Below are 24,210 nucleotides of genomic sequence, written 5' to 3'. Positions count from 1 at the left end.
GTAAGAAATAGGATACATGGCTGAACTTGTACACCAATTTCATCTTCCTACCATGTGCCCAAATCTCATGGTTCCTTTAGCATCTAAAAATCTATTGAATTCAGTCTTGAATATACTCATAAACTGGGCATTATTTGGAGTGGTGAATCCCCAAAAAAACTCAATCTTCTGAAAAGCAATTTCTCATTGTCACAATTCTAAATGGTTGATTCTGTACCTTGAGAATATAACCTCACCTCTAGACCCGCTGAGGCAGAGACACCTATGCTACCATGCCCATTAAGAATTTTATATGCTTAAAGTTGTTCAAAGTGCTCTGACCCCATTTAACCACTGTCTCCCATCCCTTATATTACACACTAGTCGGGTCATTTCCTTTATATGGATCATATGGAGGCCAGCTTTCACAAAAAAATTCCAAAACAAATATAATAATCCTGACATCTCATGCAACAAAAAGGTTGTTGTTACTTTAAGGTTACTTAGTTCCCTTGGAAAATAATGGCCTTGGTTATCTACGGCTGATCTTCAGTTGTAAATTGTTTTGCCAGCTTTTGGGTGTTGTAGCAGCTTTCTTTTTAAAGCCATTTGTCAGCCTTTATGAATTTTGGCAGGTTAGTATTAAATTGATTAATATACAGTATAGTCCTTCGTCTGTGTGGCTAAAGTCCAAGCTATTTGCCATTCTCCCTCAAACACATTAGGACTCTGCCAATTTAGAGGGCAGTATTATTAAGTACATACTCACTGACCCAGAGTAACCTTCCTGCTGTCAGCATAGGGGGAATGTCATATCTCATCAGTGGGAAGGCCTCGACCTGAAAGCCCCTATTACATGAATATAGGTCACGAAACCATAACTGCGTTGAAAAAGTTATTTTTAACGATCGGGAGGTAAAAGGATTCCCTATTTACAAAATATCAAATTACTGCAAAATCCGGAATAGTTCCAAGTGGCGCAACTCGGGATCTTATAATGGGATTATTGTTTTTGTTCAAACATAGATGTTATTGTTGTATTTGTGGTGGCCCAGTCTTTATGCCAGGATAGCACTGGGGGTAACTCTCACTCTCCTCCAATCTGCTAACAGTAACAGGCGCAGTGACAGGAACTGCTGTATACACACACAGTCAGACCGGAGAGCAGACTGGGGGCGGGGAGAAGGGAGGTACAGTCCACATTCAATCGAAACCGTTTCTCCCTTCTGAGAATCCAGGAGGAGGTGGAGGCGGAGGCCTGGCTGCTGCAGTCATGGTGAGTTAGTGTTACAGTCTGTCTGCCAGCCAGTTTTTAGCGGCGTTTCTGGTTGAGGTGCGACCGCAGGGAGGACAGGGGCTCTATCGCGCTGGGTCCGCTCTGTGCTTTTTACCGTGCAAGGCTCATTCCCAGAGCCCAGACTCCACACCGAACCCCCAACACCACGGCAGCCACATTGAAGGTGAGCTCTTCTCAGCTTTTATATTCCTCTCTCCATCTAATACACGTGACTGTGTTTTAAAAGAGCGCTAATACTGTGTTGTTTAAGTTCGTGCTTTTTGTTGTTGTTTGGATGAGGTGTTCTGACCTGGTGTGCCCGCTGTTCTCATTTCTAATGAACGGTGTTGGGTGTATTCAGGGAAGTGAGCCAGCGATGTCTCCCCACCGAGGAAGGAAAGACTTTGCAGCCAAACGCAAGCGGCAGTCGCTGTAACAACTGCATGGGCAGTTCCTGATTCAAGCCTTGTCTGCAGCACAGCGGATGTTCCTCCACTGAATAAATGTTTTATCTGCCATTTGACAGATTCTAGTTGCTGTTTAAGATGGCAATGTTAGCTCTGACTGAGACGTGTAAGCAGTGGGCTTGTAAGAATGTTTCAAGTGTGGAATTCTTTTAATAAAATGAAGGTAATTTTTTTTAATTTCAAAAACATACTTTATTCATAAATACTTTGATGATCTATACAACTGGACATGCCATACATATGTAAACATTCAATTTCTTTGCATACTGAAACAGAGTAATCATTCCTATTTACAGGTCTGTACGATGACATGTTTAGCTGAGGCATCAGCAGAGCCCAAATGATTGCTTGGGCCCCCTGTTCTTCTTTCGGCAGGCAGGCTTGTCCGGACTTGTCGGACCTGCCTAGCTCCTTTTCCACCTATCCACTCCACCCTCTCCTCCCTGACCTATCACCTTCATCTTCTCCCCCACTCACCCATTGTACTCTATGCTACTCTCTCCCCACCCCCACCCTCCCCTAGCTTATCTCTCCACGCTTCAGGCTCTCTGCCTTTATTCCTGATGAATGGCTTTTGCCCGAAACGTCGATTTTGCTGAAGCTCCTCAATGCTGCCTGAATTGCTGTGCTCTTCCAGCACCATTGATCCAGATGTTACACGGTGGTCTTTCCTCACCGCGCCTTGGCGGCAGCTGCCCCAAGCTTCAGCGTGTCCCTCAACATGTAGTCCTGGACCTTGGAATGTGCCAGTCTGCAACACTCAGTCGGGGTCAACTCCTTCAGCTGGAAGATCAACAGGTTTCAGACCGCACAGAGAGCACCCTTCACCGAGTTGATGACCCTCCAGGCACAGTTGATGTTCGTCTTGGTGTGCGTCCCGGGGAACAGGCCATAGAGCATGGAGTCCCGTGTCACGTCGCTGCTCGGGACGAACCTCGACAAACACCACTGCAAATATTCCATCTGGTAATGAAATGCGGCTGGAATGGTGTTGGCTGAAGCAGTTCTTTAGGTGACATTTAAACGAGAACTCTGCTCTTTTGAGTCTGAAGATTTTGCAGTTAAGGGACCCACTTCATACGTTGCCTAAAGGTCCTAGTATTGGAAGAGCAAGAGAGAGCAAAAGCCTGAAGATGGGGAATGGGGAAAAGAAGATTTTGCATGTTGAAAGTGAACAAAGAAATGGTGACCTTCCATTGGGCAAGAAAGAGATAAGGGCAGGGTTATATTGTATATATGTAAATACGTGGAATATATTGACCACAACTGGGAGACTGGAAGCAAAATTGCTCAAGGGAGATACAGCACAGTTGTATTGCTAAGAACGTGGCTCAAGTCAGAATGGGACAAAATGCTTAAGATCTCTGTTTGCAGAAACAGAGTGGGTAAAAAGTGAGGAGGTGTAGCATTCTTTACTGCTCTTGAACAAGATGCGGTTCCTCAATTAGAATCTTATATGATTACAGTGAGAAACGGAGAGGGAAGCTGTTACTTTTTGCATATTTATTATAGACTTCCAAATAGTGGGGGAAGAAGTAGATGAGAGCATTTGTAGACAGATTATGGAAATCTGCAGGACAGGTAGGGTTGTGGTAGTTGGTGACTTCAATTACCTGAAGGGTAGATTGGGAAAAAGATAGTGTGTGGTGCGGAAGGGGAGAAATTCCTGTAAAGTGTGCAGGACAATTTTCTGGAATAATTCGTATCCAGCCCTGCCAGACAGGGAACTGCACTAGATATGATCCAAAGAAATGAAGCAGGTCAAGTAGAGGATGGCAGAATGGGAGAACATTTGGGCAATAGCGATCATAATGTAACAAGGTTCAATATTAAGTTGGAAAAAAAATAAAAATCCATCAATGATTAAAATTCCAGACTTGAAGAGGGCAGATTTTAGGGGTCTAAAAGTTGAACTGGAGCAGATTGATGGTAAACATATTTGGTGGCTAAAACAGTGAATGAAAAATGGGAGAATTTCAAAAGAGAGCCGATTGATGTGCAAGCTAGATACAGACCCATGAGAAATAAATGGAGTATCCAAAGCTAGAGTACCCTGGATGATAAGTATATTGAAGAGAAAGTAAGGATGGGAAAGGAAGCATATAATGCACACTAGAACAACAATAGTAATAGAAATCAGGAAGACTTTTTCAAATGTGGGAGAAAATCTAAGGCTGGAATAATGAAGGCTCAGAGGAAACAGGAGGAAAGGATGGCAGGCTGGCCTTAAATAGGAAAATGTTCTTCAAAAATTAAAAGTAAAAATGTTAGTGAAGGATAGAGTGGGCCTATAAGGAACAAGCAGGGTAAGTTGCTCACTGAAGCAATGGATATGGAACGAATACTTTGCCTCTGTCTTTGTCACATTTTCTACTTTGATAATGGCCTAGTTGAAAAGAGGCTTGCAATCCTCCAGGTAAAGAAGTTGCCAGGCCCAGATAAGATGCATTTTAGATCGCAGAGAGAGGTAAAGGTGCAGAGTTGACAGAAATTTTCCAGGCCATTCTGAATGCAGGAATAGTCCAGGGAAACTGAAGGATTGCAAATATGACACCATTGTTTAAGAAAGGGGCAAAGGATGACCCAGGAAACTACAGGCTTGCTAGCTCAATATCAATATTGAGAAAACTGATGGAGTCCATAATACAGGATAAGGTAAATATACATTTGGGGATAAAAATAAACTAATAATAGGCAGTCAACATGGCTTTGCTGAGGGCAGATCATGTCAGAGAAATTGAGTTCTTTGATGGAGTGATACAGGCAGTGGATGAGGGTAGTGCTATGGATATTGTATATTGTATATTTGAATTTTCAGTAAAGATTTGATATCGTTGGTTAGCAAATTAGAAATGTTTGGGATTGATGGATCTTTGGCAGTATGGATTAGAAATTGACTAAAAGATAGGAAGCAAAGGGCAGGTATCAATGGGCATTTCTTAGGTTGGACAAAGGTTACAAGTGGTGTTCCCCAGAGATCAGTGTTGGGACTATTTCTGATTTATATAAACAATTTGGAGATGGGTGTTGCGGGTAATATCTCTAAATTTGTAAATGGGGTAGGGACAATAGTGAATTGTGAGGATGACTTCAGAGAGTCATTGACAAGTTAGCCAAACAGGCAGACACCTGGCAGATGAATTTCAATGCAGAGAAATGTGAGATAATGCATTTTGGTAGAAGAAATATGGAGAGACATTACAGTCTCAGTGGTACAACTTTGAGGGGAGTACAGGAGCAGAGGGACCTCGAGGTTCACAAGCACAGTTCTGTGAAGGTGGCCGGGCAACTTGAAACAGTTTTTAAGAAGGCTTAAAGGATTGTTCTAGGTTTGTAAATAGAGGCATAGAGTTTAAAAGCAAGGAAGTGAAGCTACATCTCTACAAATAATTGGTTAGACTGCATTTGAAATAGTGTGTTCAGTTCTGAGCACCTCATTTAAGGAAGGATGTTAAAGCACTGGAAAGAGTGTGAAGGATATTACAAGAATATTACTAGGAATGAGGGATCTCAGATACAATGAAAGATTAGAGAAACCCAGCTAATCCTCCTTTGGAGCAGAGATGATTAAGAGTGACGTCATTGAGGTGTTCCAAATTATGAACAATTTTGACAGGGTAAAGAGGGATATTCTGTTTCCACTAGTTGATAGGGGTCACGTGGGCGGCACGGTGGCACAGTGGTTAGCACTGCTGCCTCACAGCGCCAGAGACCCGGGTTCAATTCCCGCCTCAGGCAACTGACTGTGTGGAGTTTGCACGTTCTCCCCGTGTCTGCGTGGGTTTCTTCCAGGTGATCCGGTTTCCTCCCAGAGTCCAAAGATGTGCAGGTCAGGTGAATTGGCCATGCTAAATTGCCCGTAGTGTTAGGTAAGGGGTAAATGTAGGGGTATGGGTGGGTTTCGCTTCGGCGGGTCGGTGTGGACTTGTTGGGCCGAAGGGCCTGTTTCCACACTGTAATGTAATCTAATCTAATCTAAACAATTTCAATATTGTCAATGAGAGAGAGCTAGAAGTTAGGTGAGAAACCTCTTTACTGAGAGAGTTGTTAGGATTTGGAGTGCGCTGCCTGGGAGAGTGGTAGAGATGGATCCCATATATTGTTTCAAAAGCGAGCAGATAATATATTTGAAATTAGAGGGCTACAGGGGTAAAGTTGAAGAATGGGACTAGCTGGGTAGCTCTTTCAGGAATTGGTACAGGCACAATGAATCAAATGACCTCTTCCTGTACTGTGAATTCAATGATTCTACATGAACGAATTGTATGATTTAGGCCAACACTCCAGTGCAGTACTGAGGAATGCTGCACTTTCAAAAGAGTCATTTTTCAGGTGAGATGTTAAACTGAGGCCAGATCTCATTGCACCATTTTGAAGAGCATTTCATTGTTACTTGGTGGTTCTTTCAATCAGCCTGTTCAGATGTGTTATAGAAAACCACTCCAGATCCAAAGCTGGAGGTAGGGACATTGCCATTGTACACCAAGACCCTTAGTTACCCCGTATAGATGTTTTCTAATTGAGTTGTTCATGGAAGTTATTAGATAGCTCTGAAGCAGGTGTGAATTGAACCCTGGCCTTCTGGTTCAAAGGTAGATTTATTACCAAAGTGCCACAGGAGTCCTGTGTATTTTGGCTGCTATCTGCCAGTCAGTAGATTGTCCGATGATTGTCTCGTTATTGTTTGTGTGACGTAACTGAGTGGGCTGTCACAAAACAGACAATCTTGAGTTTGACACCGGCTTCCAGTTGTCAAAACTGGTGTAGGAAAAAAAACCTTTGAAATCATCCCATATTCAATTGTATATCGGAATGGAAAGTTTTAGGATAATTTTAGATGAATGCATTACGATAGACCATCTTCTTCCAAAACTATTTTGTCGTTGTTGGATAGGAACACGTCAAGTAATGGACCTGATCTGCTCATGTGTGCTCAGTAGCTACTGAATAACTTGCAAATGCACAGTCCCTGTGCCTTTGTTTGCAGACACCCAGTTGGGCAATTTCTTGGCAGTTGTGGAAATACCATTTGACATTTAATGAACAACTCCTAAAAGAAAAGGAGGAGTGCCTGGTGAAGGAGGGCTTAATGTTTTGTGAAACATGTTTGATTTTCTTTATTACATTACATACTTAGAGTGGTTCATATGCACTGAGTATTGAATTGTGTTGTGTAGCTGAGTACAATTGACATGTGTAAATATCTCTGCTTTTCTACCTCTCTTTTCTGCTTAGCCTCTTTTCATGGGATGTGATCAGCACTCTCTCTAATAATCTTTTATGGTGGGGAAGCCTCCAAGAGCTGTGTGTGGAAGCCAATGCGTTAGTATGCTGATCAACTATGCAGTTTTGAAGGGTCATTGGATGTGGGCATCATTGGTAAAGCCAATATTTGTTGCTCATCCCTTATTGTCCTTCAACTTGAATGACTTGCTACATCATTTCAAAGGGCAGTCAAGAATGAACGACATGGGCCTGGAGTCACGCGTAGGCCAGACTAGGTGGCAGATTTCTGAAACTATATTAATAAACCAGATAGAATTTCATGACAATCTGTAAGAGTTTCATTAAGGACATCATTACTGAGACTCACTTTCAATTCCAGTTTTATTTATTGAATTGACATTCAACCAGCTGCTATGTTGAGATTTGAGCCCATGTCCTGGGTGCATTTGCCTGCACCTCTGGTTCATTAGCCCAGTGCCGTCACCACCATGTCACGGCCTCTTGTTTTTAGAAGGCAGTTCAATGCTGATGAAAACCCTGGATATGGAATAACCAGAAGGGCCTGAGGTCAAGAAGACCACTGTTACACTGGTACTTAGTAGCCAAGTGGGTAGCATCTCTGAGTAAGCTAGTGGTTCAGGGTTTGAGCTCATTGGGAGTCCAGGCCTTTTGGGAAATATTTGCGAGTAGAAAGGAAACTAGAGAACTTGTCAGGTGCCTACTTTGTTTCGTAACACACTTTTCAAGAAACCAATCTTACAGGTCATTCCGCTATAAAGCAGGTTTCGTGATCGCAAACTCTCTGTAACGAGATTGAAGATTTTGCGACCCTGTTTCTAAAGCAAGAACTTTTTAAAAATTGCATTGGCTGTAATGCAATTACATCTCCAACACTTCAAGCGCTGTTTCTCAAGCGTGCTTTTTCTATAATGTGGGTTTGCCCAAGATTGCACCATCGCGTTATAGAGGAACTACCTGTATTTTTGAATGTTTAACATAAGCCTCACTTTTGCCCTACTCCTGAAAGTCTGCATACATTGGCACCTGAGTGTATCCCACTGGTCCAAGGGATCGTGCTTTGCTTATGAGCTCAAAGCTGGAAGCTTGACAGCTATTTCACAGGACATTACAATGCAAGTTCCAAACTTTCTTATTCAGCTATTTTTGGGCAGACATTTTCTAACAGGATCATCAGGGAATAAGTAGGAACTGTAGCCCTGTATGTTGTTTCTCCCTACTGCCCTTTTGCACTGCCCCCCAAACATGCACATGCACATACACAGACAAAATCATGCAATCAGTCGCCTGAGAGCATCAAGAATATCTGACTTATTTTCCTGAGTTCTGCTAAAATCAGATTAAGCTTTGGCATTTCCTACACTCGATGGATCAGTACCAAGCCCAATTATGCCTTGCTCACTGAGAGCTCCTGTTCTCTCCATGTTAACTGTGTAATTTTACATCTCGTTTAAAAAAACCCACCGGAAACCTAAAGCAGAATTTCAAAACTTGTAAGGTGGTGATTGAAGCTTAACTTTTATTGCTATATCACTTGTAATAACGCACAGAGCAGAATTGTTTATACTGAGGCTGGTTTTAATTCCATAAGTTCACAACATGTGGCTTGGGTTTTACAAACTGACCTGAGTCAGCCAGCATTCTCTTCTCCACCAAAATTATAGAAAATCCTGAATGATCTTAGGCAGACTATTTCTATGCTGTAGCAGATGTAAAAGTATCATCAAGTTATTGGCACTTCTTATACATGATGTTTCTACATTATTAGGAATAACCTGTTCTGTTTTTATTTGTATGAGTTGGGAGTGGTAGCACTGTGTTTTTTGTAGGATTAGTGATTTGGAGGTCTAGACTAACAATCCACAGTCATAGGTTCGAAATCCTACTCTGACAACTGGAAGATTTAAAGGTAGATAATTTCAAATATTCAGAATTAAAAGTCATCAATAATTGTGACACCAACTACCAGATTGTCTGTCTGGTTTAATAATGATCTTTGCTGTCCTTACCTGGTCTGACTTGCGTGTACTCCAACACACGGCAATAGGTTGGTTGTTAACTGCCCTCTGAAATGTCTCAAACTATTCACTTGCAAAGATGACTCACTATCCATTTCTTGTAGGCACTTAGAGCTGTATAGTGAATGCTGGCTTTACTAACCATGTCCAGATTCTGAAGAAACTTTTTTTTAACATGTACACTCATCTTCTAACGTGCACTCAGCTGGTGTCATATTTTTCAGTTGTCCATCTTGAATGGAGTGCTCGAGGAAAACAGTTTTGAATAATATATGTAAGAATTGAACAAGACCAGAAATGTCTTGAATTGAGAGACCAGAAGAAAAGGGTTACACTGGTATCTAAAGATAAACTTTTGAATTACTGCCTGAATAAACAGAACTTTCCGAGAGGACACTAAGCACGATACAAGGCCTGCTTTGTGTTATTGGATCCTCCTCTGAGCCAATAAAAAAGCCTGTAACATTCTTCAAGCAGGTTAAGTGTTAAGCCGCTGAAACTTAGAATTCTATGGGAGAAAAGAAAGACCATTCTGTTTGTCATGACTGTGTTCACTATTTGAAAGAGCCATCTAATTCCTTCCATGCCTGAAATTATACTTCTAATCCTGCGAATTAATCTTCTTCACGAATGTTTCCAATTGCCTTTTGATTGTTTGTTTGGTATCTGATTTCATACATTGTGGGAAGAATTATCTGTTCATCTCCCTCCTTGTTCCTTCACCAATCATTTTAAATCTGAGACCTTTCATAACTAACTCATGAGTGAGAACAAACAATGCAAGGAAATATCGAAACACTTGAATTGAACGCTTGAATGTGAAGTCTTTGATAAGGTTCCATGTGGTAGGCTTTTGGAGAAAATGGGAGGCATGAGATTGAGGGTGATTTAGCAGTTTGGATTAGAAACCGGTTTTCTGTAAGAAGGCAGTGAGTGGTTGTTGATGGAAAATATTCAGCCTGGAGTCCGCTAGGGGGATCGGCTTAGATTAGTTCACAGGTCAGTGCAACATCGAGAGCCGAAGGGCCTTTTCTGCGCTTTGTTGTTCTATGAATGCCACTCTTGCATCTTCCCTTCACCTTCTCTGCTAAAAAATGAACAGTCTCAACTTCTCTAATTTTTCACGCCCATACTGTTATACTGATACATCTCCTGCACACCCCTCCAAAAGCGCTGCAAGTGTCCCTGGACACTCTGGGCAACTTAGCTTGGTCAAGCCATCTAACCTGAACATCTTTGGACTGTGGGAGGAAGACTGAATACCTGGAGGAAACCCACTCAAGCATGGGAAGAATGTGCAAGCTCCACACAAACAGTCACCCTGTCCCTGAAGCTCTGAGGCAGTAGTGCTAACCACTGAGTCACTGTGTCACCCAGTTGTATTGAACAATCTTCACTGAGATTATTAGACGTTAAAGCAGGGTGGTATAAATTTGATTTAAATCCATTACAGAGACCAAACAAAAAGAAGGAAAAATTGGTTGATTTAAAACCGAGATAAGAGCCAACCTTTTTAAAAAAAAAATTCCCAACCTAATTCTGAGGGAATGTGACTCCACCTGATCATATTATCAGCGCCAAAGGGGTTAGATGGCAGTAATTATGATTATCTCACTGTTACAATTCATTTAGACCCAAATGCACCAGCCATTTCTTGGATTGTTTAGTCAGTGTGTGTAGCAGCTTGTGTAGTCTATCTAATGGTATTGTTACAATACAATCTGCAGAGGAGCAAGGTAATTTTGTTTAATTTGGGCCACACCTTCCAGATTTCAGCATCTGCTCCTGCGGTATGTGATAACATCTTGAACACGTTTTGGAAAATATCTATGTAGATTCCGGAAATTGTTGTGAGTTTGGGAAGTTGCTGCACTAAATTGTTCCGTTGTAGTGTTGGCCTCACCTTTCGTTAACTTCTCCACCTCCTGATGTTGCCCAGCTTGCTGTGTTCGCCCAGCCTCCTTGTCTGCCTTGGATTTCAGCATCTGCAGGCTTTTTGTGTCTCACCTTTAAATCTGAGGCAACGTTCGGGCCATTATTTTCGGTACGCTTCCAAAACCAATGTTGACCTGCTTTAGATCAAGAGGTATATAGGTGCCTTCTTGGAAGAACCTGTATTACTACTGAAAACTGCGCTTGTTAGTGAAGATATGTATAAGTTAGTGCCCCAGTATTGTAACGTTTGCTTGGTTTTTAGACAGTTTGCTTGCTGTAGGCATCTATCTTAATTGAGCAGTGAGTCCCCTATTGTTGAAGTAACCGCCTTAATCCATAGCCGTTTTAAATTTGTGTGTGGTTATAATGTTTTATTTGAAAACATGTGTCAGTGACTCTTGCCTTTGCCAACTTCAGAAGGGACAAACGGAATGACATGTTGCATCCTGTGCGGTGAAATTGGAACTGAACTGCAATTGATGTCATTTGGATAGGATGTAGTTATGATGTGAAGGTGCCGTAATTGGACTGGGGTGGATAAGGTCAGAAGTCAGATGACACCAGCTTACAGTCCAATGTGTTTATTTAAATCACAAGTTTTTAAAAAATGATCTCGAGTAAAAGATACCCTCGGAAACAGTGACCATAACATGATAGAATTTAGCACTCGGTTTGAGAGGGCAGAACTTGGATTGGAAACAACTGTGCTAAACTTAAATAAGGGTAACTGTAAAGGTATCAGGGTAGAGTTGTCTGGAATAGAGTGGAAAAAGGAGTTTAGCAGCAAAATGGTTCAGGAAATAGTTCCTGGCTCATGCCAAAGACATATTCCAGTGAGGAAGAATGATTCTTGGAGGGGGAATAAACCAGCCATGATTAACTAGGAACGCTGAGGATAGCATCTGATTAAAAGAAAAAAAACAGGTAAATTTTGGCAAAGATTAGTGATAAGAGAGAGGATTAGGAAAATTTTAAAATTGAACAAAAGACAACCAAAAAATAAAATTTGAGAGTAAACTTGCAAGTAATATCAAAATGGATGGCAAAAGCTGTTTTAAAAAGTCTAAAGGAAGAGAGAAGCCATTGTTAACAGAGGCACTTAGCGGATGAGGCTGAGGAAATAATAATGGAGGACCAGGAAAGAGTTGAATAAATACTTTGAATCAGTCTTCATCGTGGAACACACATATAGCATCCCAAAATTTACTGAATATTCAAGGGGAAAAGGACAGAAAATAAATGCAACAACTATCACCAGAGAGAAAGAGAAACTAATGGGGATAAAGACTTACCTGATGGAATGCATCGTGGAATATTAAACAAAGTAGGTACACAGATGGTGAGTATACTGGTAGGAATCTTTAGATTCTGGAAAAGCCCAAGAGGATTGGAAAACTGCCTATGATGCATCTTTATTTAGAAAGGGACGGGGACAAGAATCAGATAACTTTAGACCATTTAGTTTAATGTCAGTTGGAAAAATGTTAGAATCTGTTGCAAGGGATGTTATAGTAAAGCATTTAGAAATGATCAAACAGAGTCAGTATGCCTTCATGAAAGGGAATTCATGTCTGACAAGTTTACCAGTATTCTTTGAGGATGCAATATTTCTATGTTTACAGAAGGTATTTGCTAAGATACCACATATTATCTATTTAATAAGATAAGAACCCATGGTGTTGGAGGTATATATTAGCATGGATAAAGGATTGGAAAAGTCAGTTAGTTGGATAAGGGGGGCATTTTCTTGATAGCACATCAGTAGTTACAGGTTGCTACATGGTTCAGTGCTGGAAACAGTTATTTAGAATACACATTAATATGACTTCAACGAGGAAAGTAAACGTACGATCACCAAGTTTGCAGATGACACAAAAATTCGGTGGGAAAGCAGGTGGTGAGGATGACTCAGACTGCGGAGGGTTTTGGACAGGTTAAGTGAGTGGGCAGAACTTAGCAGATGGAATATAATGTGGGGAGATGTGAAGCTATGCAATTTTTCTCTGGAATATTTGAAGAACTAAGTTATTTAAGTGGAGAAATACTGCAGAAAGTGACAAAACAGAGGGATTTGGGAGTCCTTGTCTATGAGTCACAAAGCTAGCATCCAAGTTCAGCAACTAGTAGAGAAGGCAAATTAAATGTTGGCCTTTATTTCAATGGGGAATGAATGTAAAAATAGGGAGGTTTTGCTGAAATGATACACGGCATTATTCAGACCACAGCTGGAAGGCTACAAGCAGTATTCCCTTTTCCAAGGAAAGATATACTGGCATTGGAAGCAGTCCAAAGAGGGTTTATGATTCCTGATGAAGGGCTTTTGCCCAAAATGTCTATTTTCCTGATCCTCGGATGCTGCCTGACCTGCTGTGTTTTTCCAGCACCACTCTGATGTAAACTCTGGTTTCCAGCATCTGCAGTCCTCACTTTTGCCTACCAGGCATGGAGGGACTGTCTTATAAGGAAGGTTGAGTAGATTGAGTCTACTTGTTGCAATATAGGAGAATGATAGGCAATGTTATTGAAACATAAAAGATCCTTAGAAGACTTGACACTGTAAATGTGGGAAGGTTGTCACCCCTTGTGGGAGAGTCTAAGACCAGAGAGCATAGTCTCAGAATAAGGGGTTGTACATTTAAGACAACGATGAGGAGAAACTTCTTCTCTGTGGAATTCTTTTCTAAAGTGAGCTTTCAAGGCTGGGTCGTTAAGTATATTCTAGGCTGAGATAGATTTTTAATCAGGAATGGAATCAAGAGTTATGGGGAAAAGGTAAGAAATTGGAGTTGAAGATTACACATAATGTCATTGAGTGGCAGAACAGATTCCATGGATGGAATGGCTTATTTTTACTTCAATGTCTTATGGTTTTACCAGTTTGGTTGGCCTAGAGGTTATTTCCAGTTCTGATGTCCCAAACCCCTTTTTTGGTTCTGACAACTTGTAAACCCTTACAAAAGTTCTCACAGGTTGGGGACTTAGCAGAAGGACAGGTAGATTTGTGAAGGTGAAGCTCTTCTTCTGAACTGAAAATTTAATTCTGATCTCAAACTGCTTATGGCTCCTTGTCTGTTTTCTCTGAATATCATACAAGTTCAATTTGGTAAAAACTTCTAGCTAGACAATTAATTTGCAAGATGTTATGTGACTTATGTTATGTCCTTCATTGACAGTTCCTATAACTCTTTGATCTCTTTAAAAAGAAACACACTTTTTCATAGAACTGAAGCTACATAATCTATATTACCTAACCTTATAATCTAAATTCCCAAATAAATGATATATGTACCTTTTATATCATATACAGCGGATTGTCAGGATTTCAAATGCATTGCCTGAAAGTGTGATGAGATGTGGGTTCAATGAAGACATTAAAGAGATAATTCAATTGTTATCTGAAAAGAAAGCATGTGCAGAATTGAGGAGAAGTTGAAGGAATGGCTTAAGGTAAATTGCTCCTTTAGAGAGCAGGGCGTGACAAACAGAGTGCTGGAGCAGTCCCATGATTCTGCAAGCTGCAACAAGCCACAAATATACTTGTTGAAGGACATTTTTCAAAACCTCAATATATTGATGCTTGAGTGACATGGAAAGTCACTCAGACTTGAATACAATTGGGACATTTGCTTTTATGTAGTATTTTCACTCTATTACAATGATTATAGATGATGGGGTTGAGAGAATTACCAAGATTGTTTGAGGGTCACTTCATGGGAAGATTTCCTTGTTTTGAGGCTGCAGTGGCTAATAACATGAAAGATGTACTGACAAATGTATGCATTCATCCATATGATTTACACTTCTTTGAAAAATGATCGAGTTACTTGTTTATTCTGTGATATGAAAGTGACGGCATGGTTTTAAGAAGTTGTTTTTGTTTTGTATGCAATCCTCTGATTTCTCTTACTGTACTGTCATAGTGGCTGTGATGTAATGGTGCTTTTAGTTTTTGAATCACAAAATGTTGACTGTTTTCTGGAGAACCACAAAGCCTACTTCAAAGGTCGTAAGAGTCTACTTTGTTCATCGCAGGACTAGTGAGCTACTAGAAAGTATGACTAGAAAAAGAAAGAAATACCTGCATGCGTGAATATGATTGTTTACTTGGCCCTACAGATGTAGGATTCTTTTTCAAATATATTAAAAAAATGATTCAGTGATTCTTTGTTCCTTCTCTTAAATTCTGACATAAATAGCAAAAGTTGGTGCTGGTACTGAGAAAGCCTTATTAGTTCTGTTGATTACTGCAAGTTTCAAAAGATATGTTTCCTTTCAATCTAAGGTTTTGTTTAACGAATGTGGATTGAGCCAATAGATTACTATATTCCTTTTATCTTCCAGGTTGGATCCCGAGCAGTGCAAAGTATGCTGTGGGCAAGAAAACAACTAAGTGAAGAGGCAGTGAACCCGCAGTCTCCTGCCAAATCTAATCACATCATTAGTCAATAAGCTATTGCCTTCATTAACCTTTGATCATTGTACTATGGCTTGTAAATTTGGAACTTACAGTTTTCCTCAAAGATTGAAGCTGCTGCTAATTATTGTTAGTCTTGGCTCTATTCTTACTTGGATAGTAACTCACAATATCCAGGACCTCGTGTGGGAAGTAAATCCACAACCCTTGGAACAAAAAGTGCAACGATGGACTACAGTTCAAATCGTATCAACAGGTCCACAAAAACCACAGCCAGTGACCCCAACTCCAACAAGTCTTCCACTGTGTGCTTTTCTATCACCTTACCTACGTAAGTATTAGGAAATTTTAATATATAGTATTTGGTAGAGGAAGAAGGTATTTGTGACCTTTATTCATTGTGTGGTATTTACTTAAGTTCAGATGACGAGCATTAGCTGTGGATTCATTTTAGTTCCTAATATCTAGGGCAAGCAAAAAGATGGTTTAGAAGATGCATATGTATAATGTGTGTATTTTTGAAAATATAAGCTTACATAAATGTGTACCATGTCCAACAAGAGAATATCTAACCATTGCTGTTTGAATGTCAATGGCATTATATCGCTAAATTCCCCATTATTGACGTATTGGGGTTTAACCATCGATGAGACATTGAACTGAATCAGACACATAAATACTGTAGCTACTCTGAGGGTCAGAGGCTCGGAACATTGCAGGGATTAACTTTGGGAGACCGGTCTCCCAAAGTCTGTCCACCATCTACAACACTTTAATGGAATATGCCTCACTTGCCTGAATGAGTACAGCTCTAAAAACACTCAAGAAGCTTGACAAAGCAGCCAATTTGATTGGCATCCCATCCACTACCTTCAACATTCGCTGCCTTCACCACTGATGCATAGTGGCAGCAATGTGTACTAACCACAAGATGCTCTGCAACATCTCCAAAGAGACTCCTTCAACAGCAGCTTCAAAACCTGTGATCGATACCATCTAGAAATACAAGGGAAGCAAATAAATGGACCACCTGCAAGTTCCCCTCCAACCCATGCATCATCCTGACTTGGAAATATATCATCTTCAGTGTTGCTGGGACTACATCCTAGAAATTGTGGGCATCCTATATCTCAAAGACCACAGAAGCTCAAGAACTCAGCTCGCTGCCACTCTCCCTCTAGGGTGGTTAGGAATGGGCATTAAATGTTAGCCTAGCTGCTGGCACTCTCACCCTTTGAATGGATTTTTTAAAAAATGTAAAAGTTAGGTTGCTTGCTTGTTCTTTAAGTTTTTGGAACTTTCAGAGCTTTAATGCAAAATTTTAGATTAGATTACATTACATTACAGTGTGGAAACAGGCCCTTCGGCCCAACAAGTCCACACCAACTCGCCGGAGCGCAACCCACCCATACCCCTACATTTACCCCTTACCTAACACTACGGGCAATTTAGCATGGCCAATTCACCTGACCTGCACATCTTTGGACTGTGGGAGGAAACCGGAGCACCCGGAGGAAACCCACGCAGACACGGGGAAAACGTGCAAACTCCACACAGTCAGTCGCCTGAGGCAGGAATTGAACCCGGGTCTCCAGCGCTGTGAGGCAGCAGTGCTAGCCACCGTTCCACCCACCATGCCACCGTGCCGCCCACTGTGCCACCGTGACGCCCACTCATGCTGACTCATTTATAGCAATGAACATTGTGAGATAGTTAATATTCTCAGTGATTGCTAAATTAATTCCATGAGGTAAGAATCACTTTTTTTTTCTCCCCTAGGTAAGGTTGAAGTAAGAGAAGTTCATGAACCAGGAATGAATCATTATGGCATATAGTTTGCTACTAAGAAAAGTTTGCCTTTACAGGTCACAAAAGGAAGTATATAAATATACCAATTAAGTCTTTTCATGTTATAGTTCCTCGTCATCTTCATTGTTGAGGTGGGTGTGTTACCCACTTAGTCACAGCTAATGCCATGAAGGTTGAGGGAGTTGCTTAATTGAGTTTTTTTTAAGTAAATAAAAGGAATTGTTAGAGTCAATATTGAGAAACTTGATTGTTTTGAATTATTCCCCTAGAACAAACAGGCAGAATTCTAAAATGAGAACCACATCAATTGAGAGTAAATTCACACACTATATAGTGAAAAAGTGGATTTCTTTCCATTGCATCCCCTCCCCATCAATACCACTTAAAGCTGTGGATGCTGGTTCACTTGGACTTCTTGAGATAGATTTTTATATTGGTCAAAAGAGTGAACTGAAGTGACGGAAGTGTTTCATTTTGCGCATATCAGGACAAATGCAAGAATGCCAAATTTCCAACAATCACAACAAGTTACACGAGAGGGAAAGGGGATTTTTACTCATAATGGAGAATGATTCCTCCCTGATTTTAAAAAAAGGTACAAGGCTTACACAAATTTCTTTTGTTTGCATTCATGTACAGGTACCTATTCTCTGTGTGGCTGTTCTAGCAAGAATCAAAAAGACAATTAGTCCAGCCCATAATTCACTCAAATTAGTTTTTTGAGTAACAATAAGCACTCAAACTTAGATAGCACTTGCAAATTTAGCATCATATTGTATCTAACAGTAGACATTTTATTTTGGGTTTTGCAAGTGCTAACTGGTTGAGTAACGTCTACGCAGTGGCCATTTTGAACATACAAAGGCTGAGAGATTCAATTGCTGGGCATATGACCTATGTACTAATATTGCAACTTGCAAACCAATCGGCTCTATTTTATGCTCTAGTATAAATTGGTGTGTGAGACATTCTGGGTGGCTTGGACTGCAATGAGATGTGAGGAAGAATCCAGCAACAAGTACAGCAAGACTCATTGGGAGCAAGTTGCTCCATTTTGTTATGTTTTTCACTGGCAGCATGTTGGGGGTTGGGAGGGAGGTGTTGGCAGGAAAGGCAATGAAACAAACTCCTTGCAGAATCAACTCGCCACTTGCATCAAATGACCTCCATGTGGAAAACCAGGCACCAACATCTCAGAGTACACTCGTGGGCACCAGCCACACACACAGACTATGTCCATGGACATTGGCAGCTACTGTGTGTCAGCGTCCTATCTTGAACTCACATCTCCGATTCATTTACAGGCTGCTCCTGCACTTCAGGCGTTACTGATTACTGTAGCATTACAGCAATGGTTATGTCACTGTGTACTCAGGATTGCACCCAGATCATGTTCAGGAGCAGACTACATTTCGGGCTGTTCACTTGTTCTCTTAGTGTTTACTCTCACTGTTTAACTACAGTGTCTTAGCCTTGCATTGCCTGTTTTTGTATGCTTTGACCCAGAGATACCAAGCTCATATAACTACTGTCTGGCCTTGATGTTTAGCACAGACAGAAAGCCCTGAAGCCTGTCGTAGTTGTTAGTAGGACTCCGTCAAGTCTAAGGAAGATAGCCTTCACTCACGTCCCCAACACAGTAGGTCAAGGACAGGCTCTGATATCAGGCCAGGCCCTGCTTGGGGCAGTCAGAGTCTCATAATGGATGAGGAGCTGAATTGTGGATAGTATGTCATCCATCTTGACATTCTGCCCTATTTAGGGCTGTTTACTCAGAATAGGAAAGAGGCAGATGTTGCAGGAGGTGAAAGTAGTTGGCACAGCTATTGCTGTGTGCACAGGTGGGGAGATGTACCAAATCAGCGCAGAGGGTGTACAAGGTTTGTGGTGCTATAGCTTGGGGTGGATGAGATTCAGTTCTTTGGCTTTTGTTCTGAAAAGCTTTGGTAACATATTTTTCTTTTAAACAATGTTCAAGTTCTGTACTAATAATCAATTTTTATTAGATGAGGATATCTGGGGTTATGATCAAATGTCATTAAGTGGATTGAGTTACAGATCAGGCATTAATCTAATTGGAATAGGTTCAGATGGCTGCATAATCTACTCCAGTTCCTGTGTAGATTCCCAATTGTTCTAATGATGTAAGCCAGCATTCATGTAAATGGAATGCCTGCAGATGTTCCAAATCTTAGCATTAAAAGGAAAAGATAGTTTTGAAATTATGAAGTGTGAGAAGCACAACATTTGACCTTCCAAGAGTGTGTTGCATGGCTGCAATTGTTTCTAATAAAATTTGAGAACAATTACTGCTTAATTTTATTAAGGTGGAATGTTAAAGAAGCTATGATTACTATCAAAAACATTGTTCCTTGTCTTGATTCCGTTTTTTTTAAGGTGGTGCAACAACATTAAAATTTGATGCACAATTAACCTTTGAAGAAGTTCAGAGAAGAAACCCAAAAGTGAAAGAAGGAAGGTGCAAACCGCAAGAATGTCAGGCTCTTCAGCGTGTGGCTATACTGATTCCGTACAGGAACCGGGAAAGACATCTCCTGTACTTACTTGAGCATTTACATCCATTTCTACAGCGGCAGCTTCTGGATTATGGGATATATATTATTAATCAGGTACTGGATTACCCAGGGATACAGAGGAAGCTGAATTCTGATCGTCTTGTATTTATGCACCAATTTTATCTACATAATTTAATACTAGCATAAAGTATGCTTGGACACTGAATGCGTAAATGTTTTGTTATTGCTAGTAAATTAGTTGCTAACCAAAACTAAACAAGAGTTTTGCTTATCTTTGTTACCTTCTCTATCTCTTTCTCTTGTCTGTTTGTTTCTACATTTCTGGAGTTGAGGGGCATCTGCATATGTGCTTTTTTTCGATTCGTGTGTTCTGTATCTCTGCCCTATCTCTGCTTAAATTTGCACTATTTTGTTACCCATTTTTGTTTTTTATTTCTTTCAGTCTTCCTCTTTATCCTCTTCCACTTCTGTTATAAAGTTAAAAATCAGGTTATAGTCCAACAGGTTTGTTTGCTTCCAAGTAAGAGAATTCACACAAAACATTTCATCGTTGTCATTGCTGTCTTTCTCTTGCACATTTGCTCTTTTCTTTTGCTTTCTGGAAGATCAACTTCTTCTCTATGGACCTTGGCAACTTATCAGTTATTAGAGTAGTTCATATTCCAATCATCTTCTTCTACATTTGTTACTTTAAAGTTCCTTTATATCCATAAGACCATAGGAGTGGAAGTAAGGCCATTCAGCCCATCGAGTCCACTTTGCCATTTAATCATGGCTGATGGGCATTTCAACTCCACTTACCCGCACTCTCCCCGCATCCCTTAAGTTCTTGATCACGCAAGAAATGATCAATCTCTGCTTTGAAGGCATTTCACATCCCGGCCTCCACTGTGCTCCATGGCAATGAATTCCACAGGCTCACCACGCTGTCATTTCCTCATTTCCGTTCTAAATTGACTCCCCCTAATCTTAAGTCTGTGCCCACGGGTCCTAGTCTCCCCGACTAACAGAAACTACTTCCCAGTGTCCACCCTTCCTAAGCCATGAATTATCTTGTAAGTTTCTATTAGATCTCCCCTCAACCTTCTAAACTCTAATGAATACGATCCCAGGATCCCTAGCTGTTCATCGTATGTTAGGCCTACCATTCCAGGGATCATCCTTGTGAATCTCCGCTGGACACGCTAACAACGTTTCAATGGAAAATTTTTCATGAGTACTGCGCCAGTTAACAGTGATGTGGGTTCATTGTATTTAATTCAAGGTGAAGTAATAATGTAGCCACTTAGAAGTAAAATATATAATGGAGTATTTTGAGCTGCAGTAAGTCTACTGCTCAAATTCATCTTTTTATAAATGATATAATAAAGCTCAGTGTGTATTGTTGAGGCAGCTCAATATCAATCTCGCAATATTGAAAGGAGGTAAGATGCTTTCTGTGTAATTAGTGGGAAAATTGGAAGTTTTTATACATTTTTAATGTACCTTTCCTGAAATAACCTGGCTGACAGAAACCTTTTCTTCATTCAGGCTGGTAATGGGGTGTTTAATCGAGCAAAGCTGTTGAATGTGGGCTTCTTGGAAGCACTGAAGGAATACCCATGGGATTGTTTCATTTTCCATGATGTTGATCTTGTACCAGAAAATGACTTCAATCTGTACCATTGTGATCATGAACCAAAACACCTTGTTGTAGGCCGGAATTCTACTGGATACAGGTAGGTGCCATAGTTGAAGGTGATTTTTGACGTGTAGTTTGAAAGGTGTGTCACATCGTTGTTATGTACAATAATCCCAACAGGCTAGTGTGTTGACTTGGAGAAACCACAGCTTAAAAAAAAGGCAAAATTTAGAGCACTCTGCCAGAGTTAATTTTCCAACTCTGATTTATCAAGCAAGAGAATGAAATCGTAAAAGAGCACTTCCTCCACACACACACACACACACACACACACACTTGCATTTGAAGTTATGGGAGTGGTTGGAAATATTTAAGTCATTAACTTCCCATTTTCCAGAACGTAGCTTGTTGTTGATCATGATTGGGGCATCAAATCCGTTAGGATGTATTGGAGGCAAGATAGAAAGAATTGCAGGCAAGGCCAGCATAGTTAGAGTTATGTTGATTGTCAGGCGTACTCGCACGAGTACAGTGAAAAGTTTACAAGTCACCACTTATGGCGCCAGCTTAGATATAAAGGTACCTAGGTACAGAATCTTGGGGACAAAATCTTTGGAAAAACAATAAAAATAAAGAAATAAAACCTTCAGCATTACAGACCTTTGTGTCACCTTGGGGACGAAAGTACAAAATCATGGGAATAAGTTAGAAAAGTGAAGAAATAAAAGTTCAGAATAGCAGTCCTGCCAACACCTAGTCTCCAGATTGCGCTGGATGTCACTTTGAGGTTCTTGAGACTGGGAGTCTGTGATGATTTCACTGTAAGCTCAAGGGCAGGAAGCAAGAAGAAAGAAGAAGAAAAAAATACGAAAGGAAATGAAATGGATGGAGCAGAGGATCTCTGGCTGAGGAATCATACTATTCCTCCATCTTGAAACTTAGTTGGAACCAACTCCGAAATGAGTGGGAAAAATCCTAACTAACTAGATAAGGCGTTGTTTTTAATTGCTGGGCCTCTTGGATGGGGGCAATCCCTCATGTGCTCCTTGGTACGCTGCCCCAACCATGTTAACTCTCTGATATTGTTTGGTTGTAAAGATGATCAGCTGCGTTCAGTATAATTTCAGTTTAAATGGCATGCCAAGTGCGGACTGTCAGAATGTTTAAACCAGGGCACACCACCTACAGTGAGTTGTATCTCTGTTTTCACTTGTACCTTCTCTAGCTCATCATGTGTTCTTCCCAGAAGCTTGACATCAGCAAGAGATAAGCAAATAAACAATTCCCTGTGTCTCTGGTTAATGTAAGGGGGTGAAGGTAGACATTCTTTCTCCACTGCCATCCATAAGCCCCCACTAGCAGAGGGGTCCCCAGTGTAACAGCCCAAGTTTGGTAGTAAGTAGCGTCACTGGATAAGACTGAAATGCCAGAGTTCAGTGGCAGTCAGCAACAAGAGGGAAAATTCCTCTTCATTTGAGAGTCCGTCCTTTTACATCTGCCCCATCACTCTACAGCTCCTGTATCGCATTCTACAAACTTCAACCAGAAAGGCATTTTTTCTTTTCTCCTCATTCGCACACACTTTCTCTTTTCACATGCCTCCCTCTACCTTCTCCACATCTCCCTCATTCCATCTTACTGCATCTCCAAGCCCGTTGATTGTGACTGACCTGGTTGCAACCTTAAGTCCACTACTCCCAAACATTTGACTCCCATGTACGTCAAAAACCTCTCCACTCTGCTTTGACTGTAGTCAATGAAGCAGTCTCCATTGCTTCTGTGAATGCGACCTCCAAAGACTGACAATACTGAGAGAAGAAATGTATGCTGTCTCCATTGTTAATAGGAGATCCCTCTTTCCAGATTTCCCCAGAAAGAGAGCAATACTTGTACAATCAATCCTTTCAAAATCTTTGCTTCATAAACTAACTTTTCTTCCTTCAGAACACCAATGAGTGTAGGCCCAATCTTCTCATGAGACTGGCCTTTCATCAGTCCACTGAAACTTCAATGTTATTTCTCTCCTTTAAGAAATGAAACCAAAACTGTACACAGTCATCCAGGTGTGGGCTCACCCCCCCAGTTCCTTTTACAGCTGTAGTAAAATATCCGTTTGTACTCCTTCCTTTTTGCCTAAAGCACCAACCTGCCTTTACAACAGATCCCTCTGCACTGCAGCATTTCAGTTTAAATGGCATGCCGTTTCAGTGAATATTCTGTTTTTCTGTTATTTCTGCCAAAGCAGGCAATCTTACGTTTTCCTATTTTATTTTCAACGCTCTACTTTCCTCATCAAATTTGTACATAAACTTCGCGCGTTGAGTAATTGCAATAAAAGTCATCCTTCCTCCATCCACCCTCCATACGAAAATACTCTTGATCCTTGTTGGCTCATCTTCGAAGGTGTTGCTGCTCTTGGCTTCTGGGAGCTGGGATGTGCTGCACTCCTCTCTGCTCCCAGCATCTGGAAGAGTCTCCTTGACCTGTTTGCTATTGTAATGTCAAATATATAATGATACAACTGTACAGCCATCTTTGGCTCTGAGACTGGAGCCTAGCTTTTGGCTTTTGAAAAAAACTTGAGGTTTCCAACAGGTAAATTGAGAAATATTTCTTCGTATAGCATGGCTTTTTAACAAACAGACCATCTTTAGCGGCTGATCCCACAGTGGATGGGATATCTAAGGCATATTGGAAATTGATTGAGAAGAGATAAACTACAGAAGGATAGATTTTTGTCTTACTCTTCTAACTGTTGGAACAAAGAAATGGGGGAGGACCTGAATAGGTACTTTGCATTTTCATGGTGAAAAAGCAGAAAGGTCTGAACGTGGATAAATCACTTGGACCAGAAGGGCTACACCCTAGAGTTTTGAAGAAAATAGCTGAGGAGATTATGAAGGCCTTAGT

General features: G+C 40.8%; 1 protein-coding gene across 4 annotated transcripts in view; it reads left to right on the top strand.

The window, feature by feature from the left end:
* The first annotated feature begins 1,153 nt into the window (after positions 1-1,153).
* Positions 1,154-24,210, top strand: part of b4galt4 (beta-1,4-galactosyltransferase 4) — a 35,113-nt gene continuing 12,056 nt past the window's right edge. For 3 of the 4 annotated variants that reach the window (XM_087992938.1, XM_087992937.1, XM_087992935.1), the window contains exons 1-4: positions 1,262-1,439; positions 15,261-15,664; positions 19,540-19,772; positions 21,210-21,397. In XM_087992938.1, coding sequence (XP_087849064.1) covers positions 15,403-15,664; positions 19,540-19,772; positions 21,210-21,397 — 683 coding nt within the window. In that variant the 5' untranslated portion in view covers positions 1,262-1,439; positions 15,261-15,402. The other variant, XM_087992936.1, reaches the window with a different exon arrangement.

This window comes from Chiloscyllium plagiosum, unplaced genomic scaffold, assembly GCF_037043375.1.
Source record: "Chiloscyllium plagiosum isolate Xiang-an unplaced genomic scaffold, Cpla_swu_hap1 HiC_scaffold_12, whole genome shotgun sequence".
NCBI classification, from domain to species: Eukaryota; Metazoa; Chordata; class Chondrichthyes; order Orectolobiformes; family Hemiscylliidae; genus Chiloscyllium; species Chiloscyllium plagiosum.
This window is presented reverse-complemented; position numbering and strand designations above follow the sequence as displayed.